This window comes from Oncorhynchus mykiss, chromosome 17, assembly GCF_057628025.1.
Source record: "Oncorhynchus mykiss isolate SJ-2025 chromosome 17, ASM5762802v1, whole genome shotgun sequence".
Classification (NCBI taxonomy): domain Eukaryota; kingdom Metazoa; phylum Chordata; class Actinopteri; order Salmoniformes; family Salmonidae; genus Oncorhynchus; species Oncorhynchus mykiss.
In genome coordinates this window covers 5,435,461-5,450,453 of record NC_143038.1, presented here as the reverse complement: position 1 = coordinate 5,450,453, position 14,993 = coordinate 5,435,461, and the positions used below count along the sequence as shown (strand labels likewise).

General features: G+C 45.6%; 1 protein-coding gene across 1 annotated transcript in view; it reads left to right on the top strand.

Annotated features, from left to right (window-relative positions):
• The window catches only part of LOC110493529 (sodium/potassium/calcium exchanger 3), a 73,358-nt gene that overhangs the window by 48,356 nt on the left and 10,009 nt on the right, over positions 1-14,993 (top strand). The window contains exons 3-10 of the mRNA XM_036949456.2: positions 2,484-2,560; positions 7,950-8,024; positions 8,735-8,819; positions 9,415-9,518; positions 10,586-10,660; positions 14,232-14,257; positions 14,400-14,453; positions 14,679-14,812. Of these exons, the coding sequence (XP_036805351.2) occupies positions 2,484-2,560; positions 7,950-8,024; positions 8,735-8,819; positions 9,415-9,518; positions 10,586-10,660; positions 14,232-14,257; positions 14,400-14,453; positions 14,679-14,812 (630 nt within the window). The remainder of the gene's footprint in view (positions 1-2,483; positions 2,561-7,949; positions 8,025-8,734; positions 8,820-9,414; positions 9,519-10,585; positions 10,661-14,231; positions 14,258-14,399; positions 14,454-14,678; positions 14,813-14,993) is intronic.

The window sequence follows — 14,993 nt, the reverse complement described above, 5'->3', positions numbered from 1 at the left end:
CTCTCTATTTCCCCCTCTCTATTTCCCCCTCTCTCTTTCCCCTCTCTCTTTCCCCTCTCTCTTTTCCCCTCTCTTTCCACCCTCTCTCTTTCCCCTCTCTCTTTTCCCCTCTCTCTTTTCCCCTCTCTCTTCCCCTCTCTATTTCCCCCTCTCTTTCCACCCTCTCTATTTCCCCCTCTCTCTTTTCCCCTCTCTATTTCCCCTCTCTCTTTCCCCTCTCTCTTTCCACCTTCTCTCTTTCCACCCTCTCTCTTTCCCCTCTCTATTTACCCCTCTCTCGTTTCCCTCTCTATTTCCCCCTCTCTCTTTCCCCTCTCTTTCCACCCTCTTTCTTTTCCCCTCTCTTTTCCCCTCTCTATTTTCCCCTCTCTCTTTTCCCCTCTCATTCCTCCCTCTCTCTTTCCCCTCTCTATTTCCCCCCTCTCATTTCCCCTCTCTCTTTCCCCCTCTCTCTTTTCCCTCTTTATTTCCCCTCTCTTTCCCCTCTCTCTTCCCCCTCTCTCTTTTCCCCTCTCTTTCCACCCTCTCTCGTTCCCCTCTCTCTTTTCCCCTCTCCTTTCCCCCTCTCTCTTTCCCCCTCTCTCTTTTCCCCTCTCTCTTTCCCCCTCTCTCTTTTCCCCTCTCTTCCCCATCTCTCGTTTCCCCTCTCTATTTTCCCTCTCTCTTTTCCCCTCTCTATTTCCCCCTCTCTCTTTCCCCTCTCTCTTTCCCCTCTCTATTTCCCCCTCTCTCTTTTCCCCTCTCTCTTTTCCCCTCTCTATTTTCCCCTCTCTCTTTCCCCCTCTCTCTTTTCCCCTCTCTTTCCACCCTCTCTCTTTCCACCCTCTCTCTTTCCCCCTCTCTCTTTCCCCCTCTCTCTTTCCCCCTCTCTCTTTCCCCCTCTCTCTTTCCCCCTCTCTCTTTTCCCCTCTCTCTTTCCCCCTCTCTCTTTTCCCCTCTCTTTCCACCCTCTCTCTTTCCACCCTCTCTCTTTCCCCCTCTCTCTTTCCCCCTCTCTCTTTTCCCCTCTCTCTTTCCCCCTCTCTCTTTTCCCCTCTCTCTTTCCCCCTCTCTCTTTTCCCCTCTCTCTTTCCCCCTCTCTATTTTCCCCTCTCTCTTTTCCCCTCTCCTTTCCCCCTCTCTCTTTCCCCCTCTCTCTCTTCCCCTCTCTCTTTCCCCCTCTCTCTTTTCCCCTCTCTTCCCCATCTCTCGTTTCCCCTCTCTATTTTCCCCTCTCTCTTTTCCCCTCTCTATTTCCCCCTCTCTCTTTCCCCTCTCTATTTCCCCCTCTCTCTTTTCCCCTCTTTCTTTTCCCCTCTCTATTTTCCCCTCTCTCTTTCCCCCTCTCTCTTTTCCCCTCTCTTTCCACCCTCTCTCTTTCCACCCTCTCTCTTTCCCCCTCTCTCTTTCCCCCTCTCTCTTTCCCCCTCTCTCTTTCCCCCTCTCTCTTTTCCCCTCTCTCTTTCCCCCTCTCTCTTTTCCCCTCTCTCTTTCCCCCTCTCTCTTTTCCCCTCTCTTCCCCCTCTCTCGTTTCCCCTCTCTATTTTCCCCTCTCTCTTTTCCCCTCTCTATTCCCCCCTCTGTCTTTCCCCTCTCTATTTCCCCCTCTCTCTTTTCCCCTCTCTATTTTCCCCTCTCTCTTTCCCCCTCTCTATTTTCCCCTCTCTTTCCACCCTCTCTCTTTCCACCCTCTCTCTTTCCCCCTCTCTCTTTCCCCCTCTCTCTTTTCCCCTCTCTATTTCCCCCTCTCTCTTTTCCCCTCTCTATTTTCCCCTCTCTCTTTTCCCCTCTCTTTCCTCCCTCTCTCTTTCCCCTCTCTATTTCCCCTCTCTCTTTCCCCCTCTCTCTTTTCCCTCTTTATTTCCCCTCTCTCTTTTCCCCTCTCTCATTTCCCCTCTCTCATTTCCCCTCTCCCTTTCTCTCTCTTACACACTTTTTTTATGCACAATAAGGAGTGATAGCTTCTAGTGCTTCTTGTACCTTTTCCTCTTGTAGCCCAACTCTCTTTCCATGTATAATTTTCCCCTCTTCTCATCCCCCTCTCCTCCCTCTCTCCTCCTCACCCTACATATCCTAATCCTGAGCTCTATTTTTACTCTCTCATCTCTGCCCTCTCTTTGTCCTCTTCTTCGCTCTCACTTTTTCCATCTCTTTTTCTCTTCTCCTCTGGTGGGTCTTTCAGTTCTCAGGAGGTGTGCACACACACACACACACACACACACACACAATCCGTGGCAGGATGCTACATACAGACACACACTCACAGATGGACGGACGCAGGTATGCACACACACACACAAACACACACAAATACACCTTTAGGCAAGGTGCTGCAGGGCCAGCCCTTGTCAGTTCATATGAGTTCTGTGTCCTCCATTAGCTTGCTAGTAGCATTGACCTCACAGGACAGACGTCAGAACACACACACGCACACAATCCATCCACACAGACACACACACACACAATCTCTTGCTTGTGTAACCCGAAATCTCTGTCTCTTCCAGCTTTGCACGAGTTCCCTACAGATCTGTTTACCCACAAGGAGAGGACAGAAGGAGCTGTGGCCCTGCACGTCCTGTGTGTGAGTTCAGTCTTCTTCACTTTGATCTTACACTGTCTCTGTCTGTCTGTCTGTCACTCTGTCTGTCACTCTGTCTGTCACTCTGTCTGTCTGTCTGTCACTCTGTCTGTCTGTCTGTCACTCTGTCTGTCTGTCTGTCTGTCTGTCTGTCTGTCTGTCTGTCTGTCTGTCTGTCAACCTGTCAACCTGTCAACCTGTAGGTGTCCCCGGGGTGGCAGGTGGCCTGGCGGTTAAGAGTGTTGGGCTAGTAACCGAAAGGTTGCTGGTTCAAATCCCCGAACCGTCAAGGTGTAAAAATCTGCCTTTCCACTAGGTATCCCCGTTTCCACTAGGTATCCCCTTTTCCACTAGGTATCCCCTTTCCCACTAGGTATCCCCGTTTCTACTAGGTATCCCCGTTTCCACTAGGTATCCCTGTTTCCACTAGGTATCCCCTTTCCCACTAGGTATCCCCATTTCTACTAGGTATCCCCGTTTCCACTAGGTATCCCCTTTCCCACTAGGTATCCCCATTTCTACTAGGTATCCCCGTTTCCACTAGGTATGCCCGTTTCCACTAGGTATCCCCGTTTCCACTAGGTATGCCCGTTTCCACTAGGTATCCCCGTTTCCACTAGGTATCCCCGTTTCCACTAGGTATCCCCGTTTCCACTAGGTATCCCCTTTCCCACTAGGTATCCCCGTTTCCACTAGGTATCCCCGTTTCCACTAGGTATCCCCGTTTCCACTAGGTATCCCCGTTTCCACTAGGTATCCCCTTTCCCACTAGGTATCCCCGTTTCCACTAGGTATCCCCGTTTCCACTAGGTATCCCCGTTTCCACTAGGTATCCCCTTTCCCACTAGGTATCCCCGTTTCCACTAGGTATCCCTGTTTCCACTAGGTATCCCCTTTCCCACTAGGTATCCCCATTTCTACTAGGTATCCCCATTTCTACTAGGTATCCCTGTTTCCACTAGGTATCCCCTTTCCCACTAGGTATCCCCTTTCCCACTAGGTATCCCTGTTTCCACTAGGTATCCCCTTTCCCACTAGGTATCCCCATTTCTACTAGGTATCCCCATTTCTACTAGGTATCCCCGTTTCCACTAGGTATCCCCTTTCCCACTAGGTATCCCCGTTTCCACTAGGTATCCCTGTTTCCACTAGGTATCCCCTTTCCCACTAGGTATCCCCATTTCTACTAGGTATCCCCATTTCTACTAGGTATCCCTGTTTCCACTAGGTATCCCCTTTCCCACTAGGTATCCCCTTTCCCACTAGGTATCCCTGTTTCCACTAGGTATCCCCTTTCCCACTAGGTATCCCCATTTCTACTAGGTATCCCCATTTCTACTAGGTATCCCTGTTTCCACTAGGTATCCCCTTTCCCACTAGGTATCCCCTTTCCCACTAGGTATCCCCGTTTCCACTAGGTATCCCTGTTTCCACTAGGTATCCCCTTTCCCACTAGGTATCCCCATTTCTACTAGGTATCCCCGTTTCCACTAGGTATGCCCTTTCCCATGTCTCTGTGTGTGTGTCTTTAATCAACCTTTCACATTCTCAACACCTCAGTAAACTATTTTAAGTTCCCGTTAAAAAAGAAATCACACACTCAACACAGTGGAAACTAACAACTTCTCAGTCAGTCCCCTGTATTTCTCGGCTGGCTGGGTGTTTGTGCATAGTGCGAACCATGGGATAATTGTTAGCGGGCCGCCGTCCAAGGCTAAACAAATGGCCCCCGAGTCCAAACTATCCCGCTTGGAGGAACAGAACAGAACAGAACACAGCATCTGGTACCGAATGAGGCCTGCCAACTATGTGTGTGTGTGTGTGTGTGTGTGTGTGTGTGTGTGTGTGTGTGTGCATGCTCCCCACTCTAGCTGGGGTCCTGTCAGCACAGCCGGCATTTTATTTATTGCCGGTTGGAAATACACACCCAATTACAACCAGATTTAGGTGTAGACTCTGAGCAGCGTGAGAGAGACGAGAACTTCCATTTAATATAGTGGACTAGTTCTGGATGGAGGCCGGTGCTAGTTGAGTAGGTAGAGTTGGGGAATGTGTATGTTTGTAATTGTGTATGGGATGTGTGTGTGTGTGGTGGGACGATGAAGCGGAAGGCTGGGCATTTCTGTAGGCTGGGTTTTAAAGGTAGGGTGAGCAGGCAGGATGTGTGGAGGTGTGTTGGGCAGAGGGCTAAACTGAGGTGTAGACTTCAGAGGTAGCAGGGATGTGGAGGTGGCGGCGATAGAGGGCTAAACTGAGGTGTAGACTACAGAGGGAGCAGGGATGTGGAGGTGGCGAAGATAGAGGGCATAGGCGATACAGAGGGTGGGTAGATGTAGGGAAGGAGAGGAACAAGTATGAGGGGAATAGATCACATGTACCATTTCTGTTTGTTTGATGGGCCTCCACATTGGTTCAACGTCATTTCATTTAAATGACGTGGAAACAACGTTGATTCAGCTCGTGGCATACAGTTAGTTACCTGTAAGGTCCCTCAGTCGAACAGTGAATTTTAGACACAGATTCAACCCCAAAGATCAGGGACTTTATCCAATGCCTCATAAAGAGGGGCACCTGTTGGTAGATGGGTAAAAAAAATAAAAGTAAGCAGACATTGAATATCCCTTTGCGCATGGTGACGTTATTAATGACACTTTGGATGCTGTATCAATACACCCAGTCACTACAAAGATACAGACGTCCTTCCTAACACAGCCGCTGGAGAGGAAGGAAACCGCTCAGGGATTTCACCATGAGGCCCATGGTGACTTTAAAACAGTTGGTATGCTTGTCATCTGGGAGTTTTTTTTTAGGATAAACAAATAGAGCTAAGTATAGGCACAATCCTAGAAGAAAACCTGGTTCAGTCTGTTTTCCAACAGTCACTGGGAGACAAATTCACCTTTCAGCAGGACAATAACCTAAAACACAAGGCCAAATACACACTGGAGCTGCTTGCCAATGTGACAAAACTGGAACTAGTGGCTTAGTTACAGACTTAAATCGTCTTGAAAATCTATGACAAGACTTGAAAATGGCTGTCTAGCAATGATCAACAACCACCTTGACAAAGCTTGAAGAATATTTCAAAGAATAATGTAAAAAAAAATATTGTACAATCCAGGTGTGGGAAGCTCTTAGAGACTTACCCAGAAAGACTCACAGCTGTAATGGCTGCCAACGGTGATTCTAACATGTATTGATTGATTCAGGGGTGTGAATACTTATGTAAATGAGATATTTCTGTATTTCATTTTCAATACATTTGCAAAATTTCAACAACAAAAAAATTAACTGTGTAGATGGGTGAAAATTCAAATGTTTTGCTGTAGCACAACAAAATGTGTAATACGTCAGTGGGTATGAATACTTTCTGAAGGCACTGTATCTCTCTCCCTCCAAAACCGCTATTATGCCTTGATGACCCCATTCACTCATGTAAGCATGAGAGGATTAGTCCGCTGTCAAAACATCATGTCATTTCTTGGAATTCCCTTGTTCCCTCCAAAAAACTCAACCAATCAAAAACTCTTACTCAACCAACCGGCAACAGCAACAGGCTGCTGTGTCTAAAAACAGAGACAACACAGAGACGATGCTGTGTCTAAAAACAGAAACAACACAGAGACGATGCTGTGTCTAAAAAAACACCCACCCACTCACATACACACACACACACACACACACACACACACACACACACACACACACACACACACACACACACACACACAAAAACACACCCTGCCCAGTCATAACGGGACTTCATAGCTGGATAGAGAGAGAGACGGCTGCTATACTGCCACAGTATTCCAACTCTGTTAACTGCCATCTGTTGTTGTCTCTAACCTCTCAGCCCCATGTGATTCCACACCCAGATTCAAATCTCTAACAGGGATTGTACTTTACCTCGGACCCCTGATTCACCAAATTCATGAATCCATCCCACCCCTCCTACCTAGTCAGGCCCATTGATGGAGACAGAGGCTAATGGCACTATGACGTAGGGTTTAAGGGTTTACTTTACCTGTGTTTCTATACAACCACGGTGCGGTGTCTATGATCTCTTCCTCTCTCTGCCTGTCTGTTTCTCCCTCTCTCTCTGCCTGTCTGTTTCTCCCTCTCTCTCTGCCTGTCTGTTTCTCCCTCTCTCTCTGCCTCTCTGTTTCTCCATCTCTCTCTGCCTGTCTGTTTCTCCCTCTCTCTCTGCCTGTCTGTTTCTCCCTCTCTCTCTGCCTGTCTGTTTCTCCCTCTCTCTCTGCCTGTCTGTTTCTCCCTCTCTCTCTGCCTGTCTGTTTCTCCCTCTCTCTCTGCCTGTCTGTTTCTCCCTCTCTCTCTGCCTGTCTGTTTCTCCCTCTCTCTCTGCCTGTCTGTTTCTCCCTCTCTCTCTGCCTGTCTGTTTCTCCTTCTCTCTCTGCCTGTCTGTTTCTCCCTCTCGCTCTGCCTGTCTGTTTCTCCTTCTCTCTCTGCCTGTCTGTTTCTCCCTCTCTCTCTGCCTGTCTGTTTCTCCCTCTCTCTCTGCCTGTCTGTTTCTCCCTCTCTCTCTGCCTGTCTGTTTCTCTTCCTCTCTCTGCCTGTCTGTTTCTCCATCTCTCTCTGCCTGTCTGTTTCTCCCTCTCTCTCTCTCTCTCTCTCTCTCTCTCTCTCTCTCTCTCTCTCTCTCTCTCTCTCTCTCTCTCTCTCTGTCTCTCTCTTTTTCTTTCTCTGTCCCTCCCGCGCTCTCTGTCTCCCTCTGTCTCCCTCTGTCTCCCTCTGTCTCTGTGTGGATGTGTGGGTAAACTAATTCTGTCTGTTTCTCCCTCTCTCTCTGCCTGTCTGTTTCTCCCTCTCTCTCTCTCTCTCTCTCTCTCTCTCTCTCTCTCTCTCTCTCTCTCTCTCTCTCTCTCTCTCTGTCTCTCTCTTTTTCTTTCTCTGTCCCTCCCGCGCTCTCTGTCTCCCTCTGTCTCCCTCTGTCTCCCTCTGTCTCTGTGTGGATGTGTGGGTAAACTAATTCTGTCTGTCGTTTTGTTTTGAAGGATATTAGTGTACCAGTGATTTTTGTATTATAGTAAACCCGATTTGGATATTATGATTTGGTGGGATTTGCAGTTAGGTTGTTGGCTAGCCATCAGCATGTATAAAGCCATGTTTAGTCCAATATCACTGACACATCATCTACAGTGTGTTCTTATGAAATTCAGATGGTGGTTTCCATCCATGTGTATCTAACATATTTAGTCAAGTCTGTTCAGGAGAGTATACTGTTTACAGAATGTTACGCAATATTACCGAATGTTCAGATAGAAATGCAGTGAGAATAGATACAAAAGTCAAGAAGAATAGGAAATTATTACTCAATGAACACCCCCCCCCCCCCCCCCTGTTATCTTTCCTCTCTGTGTCTATTTCCTTTCAGGCCATGTATATGTTCATTGCCCTGGCCTTGGTTTGTGACGATTACTTTGTCCCTTCGCTGGAGAAGATATGTGAGGTATGTATGGACAAAGACAGTCTGCATCCCAAAAGGAAGCCTATTCCATATGTAGTTTACTAACCTATGGGCCCTGGTCAAAGGTAGTGCACTATATAGGGAATAGGGTGCCATTTGGGATGCAGGAAAAACAAGATGTGGACAAGATGTGCTTATGTTGCTGTTTGTCCTTCTGTGTGTTAGGGTCACAGTTCAGTTCAGGGTCAAGGGTTAGTCTGTGGTATTCTTCTTAATGACATATTGGATCCTGTGCCACTTCCATCTTATTACAGTGTTACACTGATATACTGTGAAGCTTCTGTTGACAAGTCTCAACTTCTGCTTTTGTCTATATATTACCTCTCTCGCTCTCTCTTTCTCTCTCCCGCTCTCTCTTTCTCTCGCTCTTTCTCTCGCTCTCTCGCTTTCTCTCTCGTTCTCTTTCCCTCTCTCTCCCTCTCTCTCCCTCTCATTCTCTTTCTATTTCTCTTTTCTTCTCTCTCCCTCATTCTCTTTCTATCTCTCTTTCTCTCTTTTTCTTCTCTCTCTCTCTCCCTCTCGTTCTCTCTCTCGTTTCTTCTCTCTCTCCCTCTCATTCTCTTTCTCTCTCTCTCTCTCTTTTATTCTCTCTCTCTCCCTCTCATTCTCTTTCTCTCTCTCGTTTCTTCTCTCTCTCTCTCCCTCTCTCCCTCTCATTCTCTGTCTCTCTCTCTCTCTTCTTCTCTCTCTAGCGTCTTCATCTCAGCGAGGATGTAGCAGGGGCAACCTTTATGGCCGCTGGAAGCTCCGCCCCTGAACTCTTCACCTCTGTCATAGGTAACACAAAACACACACACACATGCAATACACATAGTTACTCACTAGCATGGACACGCACACACACACACACACACACACACACACACACACACACACACACACACACACACACACACACACGACCCAGTAGAAGAGGAACCTACACAGGGATTAACAACACATTACATGTTAATCCAATTAATAGAGTTGAAATGAACATTGATGAGAAGCTGATGAGAAGCAATGACTGACGTCAGTATTTTAGATTGGCGCTTTTGATAACACTGTGGATTAGAAGCAGACTGTTGTGTTCCCTGTAAACAGAGACGGTTTTTAGAACAAGACTCTGTAGTTTAGTTTAACCCTTTGACGTGGCTGAGCTGTTTATATGTGTTGTGACAGCCGGGGGCAGTTGTTTGATCCCACTGTCAATGTATCACATCCAGTCATCCAGGGCCACAATACACACACACACGCAGAGGACACACACACACAAACACACCCACAGCGCCGCTAAGACTAGCGACGTCAGATTCTGCCAGAGCAGACTGCATGTTACACAAGGACAAAGTGCCGTGTCATACCGTGTGTACATGTGTGTCCCTCTCCGCAGGGGTCTTCATCACTAAAGGAGATGTGGGTGTGGGGACCATTGTGGGGTCAGCAGTCTTCAACATCCTCTGCATCATCGGAGTGTGTGGAATCTTTGCTGGCCAGGTATGATGTCATAGTGCTAGGTCATTTTAGAAAAACGTATATCTCAATACAGCGCAGTACATACACATACACATATCTACAGAATACAGATGTATAGACACACATTCAAATCGAATACAACAGGTGTCGACTTTACAGTGAAATGCTCACTTACGAGACCTTAACCAACAATGCAGTTTTAAGAAAATACCTAAACAAATATAAATGTAAAAAGGTAAGAGATAAGAAGTCTCTTGGACATAATGTAGGTACACACAGTGTCCATATCTATTGTCCATATCTGTTGTCCAAGAATATCCACGAATATTACAGTGTATTGCTGTAAAGTCATCTTAATACTGCCAGGAAACAGTGTATTGCTGTAAAGTCATCTTAATACTGCCAGGAATACAGTGTATTACTGTAAAGTAATCTTAATACTCCTCACTATTGTTGATCTAGTAGAGATCAGTTTGTACCATCTTGCTAGCTCGTACGGTCTATTCTGGCTATACAGCAAAAACAGATCTGGGACCAGACTTTGGCTACGTGTTTCTCATAGGAAGACACGATGTGCTTTACAGTTTGGATAGCCTGATCCCAGATCTGTTGGTGCTGTCTAGCTTGACATGACTGTAGCAGTTTTCTCTACAGCACAAACAGATCTGGGACCAGGCTAGGGCTTGACTGTGTTTCTCTAAGGAAGATATGTGTTTCACTGTAGTAGTGTGTGTGGGTTGATTTGCATACTAAATATGGGCTCTATAACGCATTAGTCACTGTGTGGTAGGCTGTCTGTGCTGCATATCATTATGTAAAATCAATGAATACACCGACACCTTTTTGGAGGAGGTGAGCACTGCCTGCTTGTCCTTTCTACGCAGTGGGATCTATTCAGGTCAACTCAAGAGCTCTTCGTGTATCTCGGTGTGCTTGTGAGGGAGCTGGAGCTGTAATCGTTATTGTTGGGCCAAACCGCCGGCAATATAAAGTGCTATCATGAGGGTATGCTTGACTGCAGTTCATCAGTGTGATAATGCTGTGTCTTTTGTTTGCGTCCTGTTTGTCTTCTCTCCATCTGTCTCTAGGCTGTGAAGCTCTCCCATTGGACACTACTCAGAGACTCCGCCTACTACACGCTCTCTATCGCAGCCCTCATTGCAGTAAGTGGCCAAACACTCACATGTGCGCACACACACACACGGTTACACACACAAGCAGCGTGCCAACACCTGAGTTCTCCCTGCGTTACAAAGAGCGAGAGAGAGAGAGAGAGAAAGAGACAGAGAGAGGAGGAAGAAGAAAGAGCGAGAGAGAGGTAGACATACAAACGGGTAAAGACAAGAGAGATAGAAAGACAGAGAGGCAGATAGAGACAGAACATCAGTTGGACCAGTCTTTCTGATAGAGAGAGTATAGCTCGAGACAGAACATCAGCTGGACCAGTCTGTCTGATAGAGAGTTCAGCTCGAGACAGAACATCAGCTGGACCAGTCTGTCTGATAGAGAGAGTTCAGCTCGAGACAGAACATCAGCTGGACCAGTCTGTCTGATAGAGAGAGTTCAGCTCGAGACAGAACATCAGCTGGACCAGTCTGTCTGAGAACCCTGCTCTGATGTGCAGACAGACTCATCACGCATCACTCCCCCCAATTAACACAACACTGGGTCTGACTGACGTAGATACACGACAACTGCACTGAACTGAATTATAATGCAGGTTGACGTTTATTGTCATGAATTTTTCCCTGGAGGCAGAACTGAGCGATGTCCGCTAGGGACAGATGGACATTTACCGGGGGGGGGGGGGGTTGGTCCAAAATCAGGGAGGGTTGTCAAACTTTTTTATTTTGACTTTTGGGAGGGTAGTGTTTTTTTCCCCCTGGTTTACATTCCCTCTTCTGCTCGCATTTTCCCTATAAACAATGGCTTGACTTACTTTTTGACATTAACCTAATAAAGTTTTGGTGTGGCTATTATTAAGCTTTAGCTACTGCAGGCCTATGATATGAAGGCAGTGCGCCACGCCACTACAACTGACTTGCGCTGAGGAAGTCTGTTTCAGGCCTACCAGAGTTACTCCTATAATCTAACGCTTATCTTTATACAAAATAGTCGGATCTAAAAATGTACGAATTAGCTCCCTTCTGTACGCCTATGTCTGAATAGCAGACGCAGTAGCCATCTGACATGAAGAAATGCATGTCGCTGTCATAGCATGCTACGGCATCTCTCAGGGTCTAAGCCTAAGCTTCTCTTCCTTTATATAGAGTATATATATTTATTTATTACGCTATTTATATCATACAGTGGACACCTAAGTCTAAAGGCCTATGCATGCAATGCCCTGATACATTTTGAGCTCAAATCTCTGACCGCGAGGTGGACAATTATTATTTTAGGAATTATCCTAAAAGCCAATAAATAAATAGGCTCTAAAGTGTTGCGTAGGCTGCACATGGAAACACGAGGAATAGTGTGTTTTTGTTGTCATTTGTTATTGCTGTTTTTAAGGGCACGTAAATGTGCCTCATTTGGCCATCAGATCCTCCAGGTCGGATCGGAAAATCTTCTCTGTCATGTTGTCCGGGCGCCAAATTCTCCTAATGGAAACTGAAATGGCGCATTGTTTCTATAAATATTTTAGAATATTTGCATGAAAATCTGTCACCAATTGGATGGAAACCTAGGTACAGACACCCAGGGATCTGGACAGGGAGAATACATGTTACAGTAGGCCAGTAAGGCAGGCTATGGCTGTACAGATGCTCCCTAGTCCAGTGTCACTTTGATGATGCCTGCACATCATGGTTCACCAGCAGCCCCAAACATCTAAAGAATAAGCTAGCAGCCAAACAAGCTTGTAAGAATTGTACTTAAACTCCCCCATCATACTAATCTGATGGTTGATAATTTTTCATTTTTCAATCTGAAGGTTGATCATCTATTTCATTGTATATGTATTTATGTCATATTAGGGACCTTAATGGAAACAAGTCCCCGGTTTATTGTGCAATCCCACTCACTTTAAAAAAGATTTGTGTATATACAGTTGAAGTCGGAAGTTCACATACACTTGCGTTGGAGTCATTAAAACTTGTTTTTCAAAGTTGTGGCAAAATGGCTTTAGGACAACAAAGTCAAGGTATTGGTGTGGCCATCACAAAGCCCTGACCTCAATCCTATAGATAATTTGTGGGCAGAACTGAAAAAGCGTGTGTACAAACCTGACTCAGTTACACCAGCTTTGTCAGGAGGAATGGATCAAAATTCACCCGAACGTATTGTGGGAAGCTTGTGGAAGGCTACTTTTTACATTCATCTCTAGGAGACAGAACGCGTCTCCTTCCTGAGCGGAATGACAGCTGTGTCCCATGGTCCCATGGTGTTTATACTTGTGTACTATTGTTTGTTCAGATGAACGTGGTACCTTCAGGCGTTTGGAAATTGCTCCCAAGGATGAACCAGACTTGTGGAGGTCTACAATTATTTTTCTGAGGTCTTGGCTGATTTCTTTTGAAATTTCCCATCATGTCAAGCAAAGAGGCACTAAGTTTGAAGATAGGCCTTGAAATACATTAAAAGGTACACCTGAAATTGACTCAAATTATGTCAATTAGCCTATCAGAAGCTTCTAAAGCCATGACATCACTTTCTGGAATTTTCTAAGCTGTTTAAAGGCAACTTAGTGTATGTAAACTTCTGACCCACTGGAATTGTGATACAGTGAATTCTACGTGAAATAATCTGTCTGTAAACAATTGTTGGAAAAATGACTTGTGTCATGTACAAAACTATAGTTTGTTAACAAGAAAGTTGTGGAGTGGTTGAAAAAAGACCTAAGTGTATGTAAACTTCCGACTTCAACTGTATTTATTTAATTATAAATATGGCATAAAAATGTTGAAAATCTGATTTCCCTTTAGCTGATCATTGTCTGCAGCTATCTCTGATCGTGGTGTAATGAATCAAGCAGGGAGAGTGAGCTCGTCTATGGTGGTCGGCGAACCCTCAACCTTCTGGCTCGTAGACCTGCGTGGCATTGATTGTGCCACAAAAGCTTAAGTGGCAAAGTCGATATCCAGGTTTATAAACACACGGTCACTACAGTTATTGTTATCTTTGGTTGTACACATTATTTTGAGTTAATTATTTGAGAGGGGAGGGTGTTCAATTTATTTTACAGTACAATGAGAGGGTCTTAATTTAAGGTTAGGGATTAGGGTTAGCAATGTGGTTAGGGTTAGGTTTAAAATCAGATTTTATGACTTTGTGACTGTGCCAGTTAGTGACCACTCTGCAGAGCTGCCTCCAGGGCAAGATTCATGACAATAAATGTCAACCTGGAAAGATAACATGCCTTTGACTCTACAGTCTGGATAATAGTAGTATGAAATGCCAATGACTCACGGGATAATCTTCAGTTCTGGGTATATGTTAGCCTTTTAGCATGAAGCATGATGACACAGCACATACATCCACACGAGTCATTGCAGAAAGAGAAATACTGTATTTTTCCACTTGACATTGGCTAAGTGAGACTGTAATGAATAAGATGTCGAGTAACAGGTCTATTTGTCCTGGTTCTGTCGTGGAGGAAAGTTCTGGAGTTGGCATTACCCTCTGGTGGTCAAGATAGACATAGCATTGCTTTAATAATCAGTACTGGAAATGATTGTGTTATTACCTCTCCCTTTTCCTAAATATGATCAATCCCTCTCTTTCTCCTCACAGTTTATCTACGACGGGGAGGTTACGTGGTATGTAAAAATGTCTCTTGATATTCAGTTGGTTGATAATCAGTTGATAGGTGTATTTTGAATAGATTCTCCTGTGCTCGTGTCAACTGTATGTGTGATGCGTGCTGGGGGTGGATTCATTCTATTCTGTATTGTATTCAAGGTGGGAGTCTCTAGTCCTGAACGTAATGTACCTCTTCTACATTCTAATCATGAAGTGAGTATGAGCATCATCTGGCGGTCACATCATCACACACCACGAACACACACACTTCCCATCTGGACCAAGAGCCATTCAGTCATTTAAGATACTGTACATTCAGAGGCGAGTGTATTACACTGTTTACTCACAGGACAGTCTGCATACTTCTGTAAACTCTTGGATACTTTCTACTCAATTCTCATGGTCTCTTTTCTGAATGTTCATCACTTGTGTGTGTAGGTTTAACGGCAGAGCCAGGCGCTACTTTGACCGACGGAAGAAGAGCTCCGTGAGTCTGGCCAACGGTCTGACGGGCAGCACTGACCTGGAGGACAACGTCACCTGTGACGCCACCGCCGTCCTGCTCAAGAAAGGTACCTACCCTGTTGGCACACAGATATGACATCACGTTATCAGGCTTCTATGGGGTGACACTTTATTTGGATAGTACATCTACAGACTATCACTAACTGTTCAACTAACTATCTACTAACCTTAACCCTTTACCCTAACTCTTATTCTAAACCTAACCATCACCTTAACCCTGTACCCTAA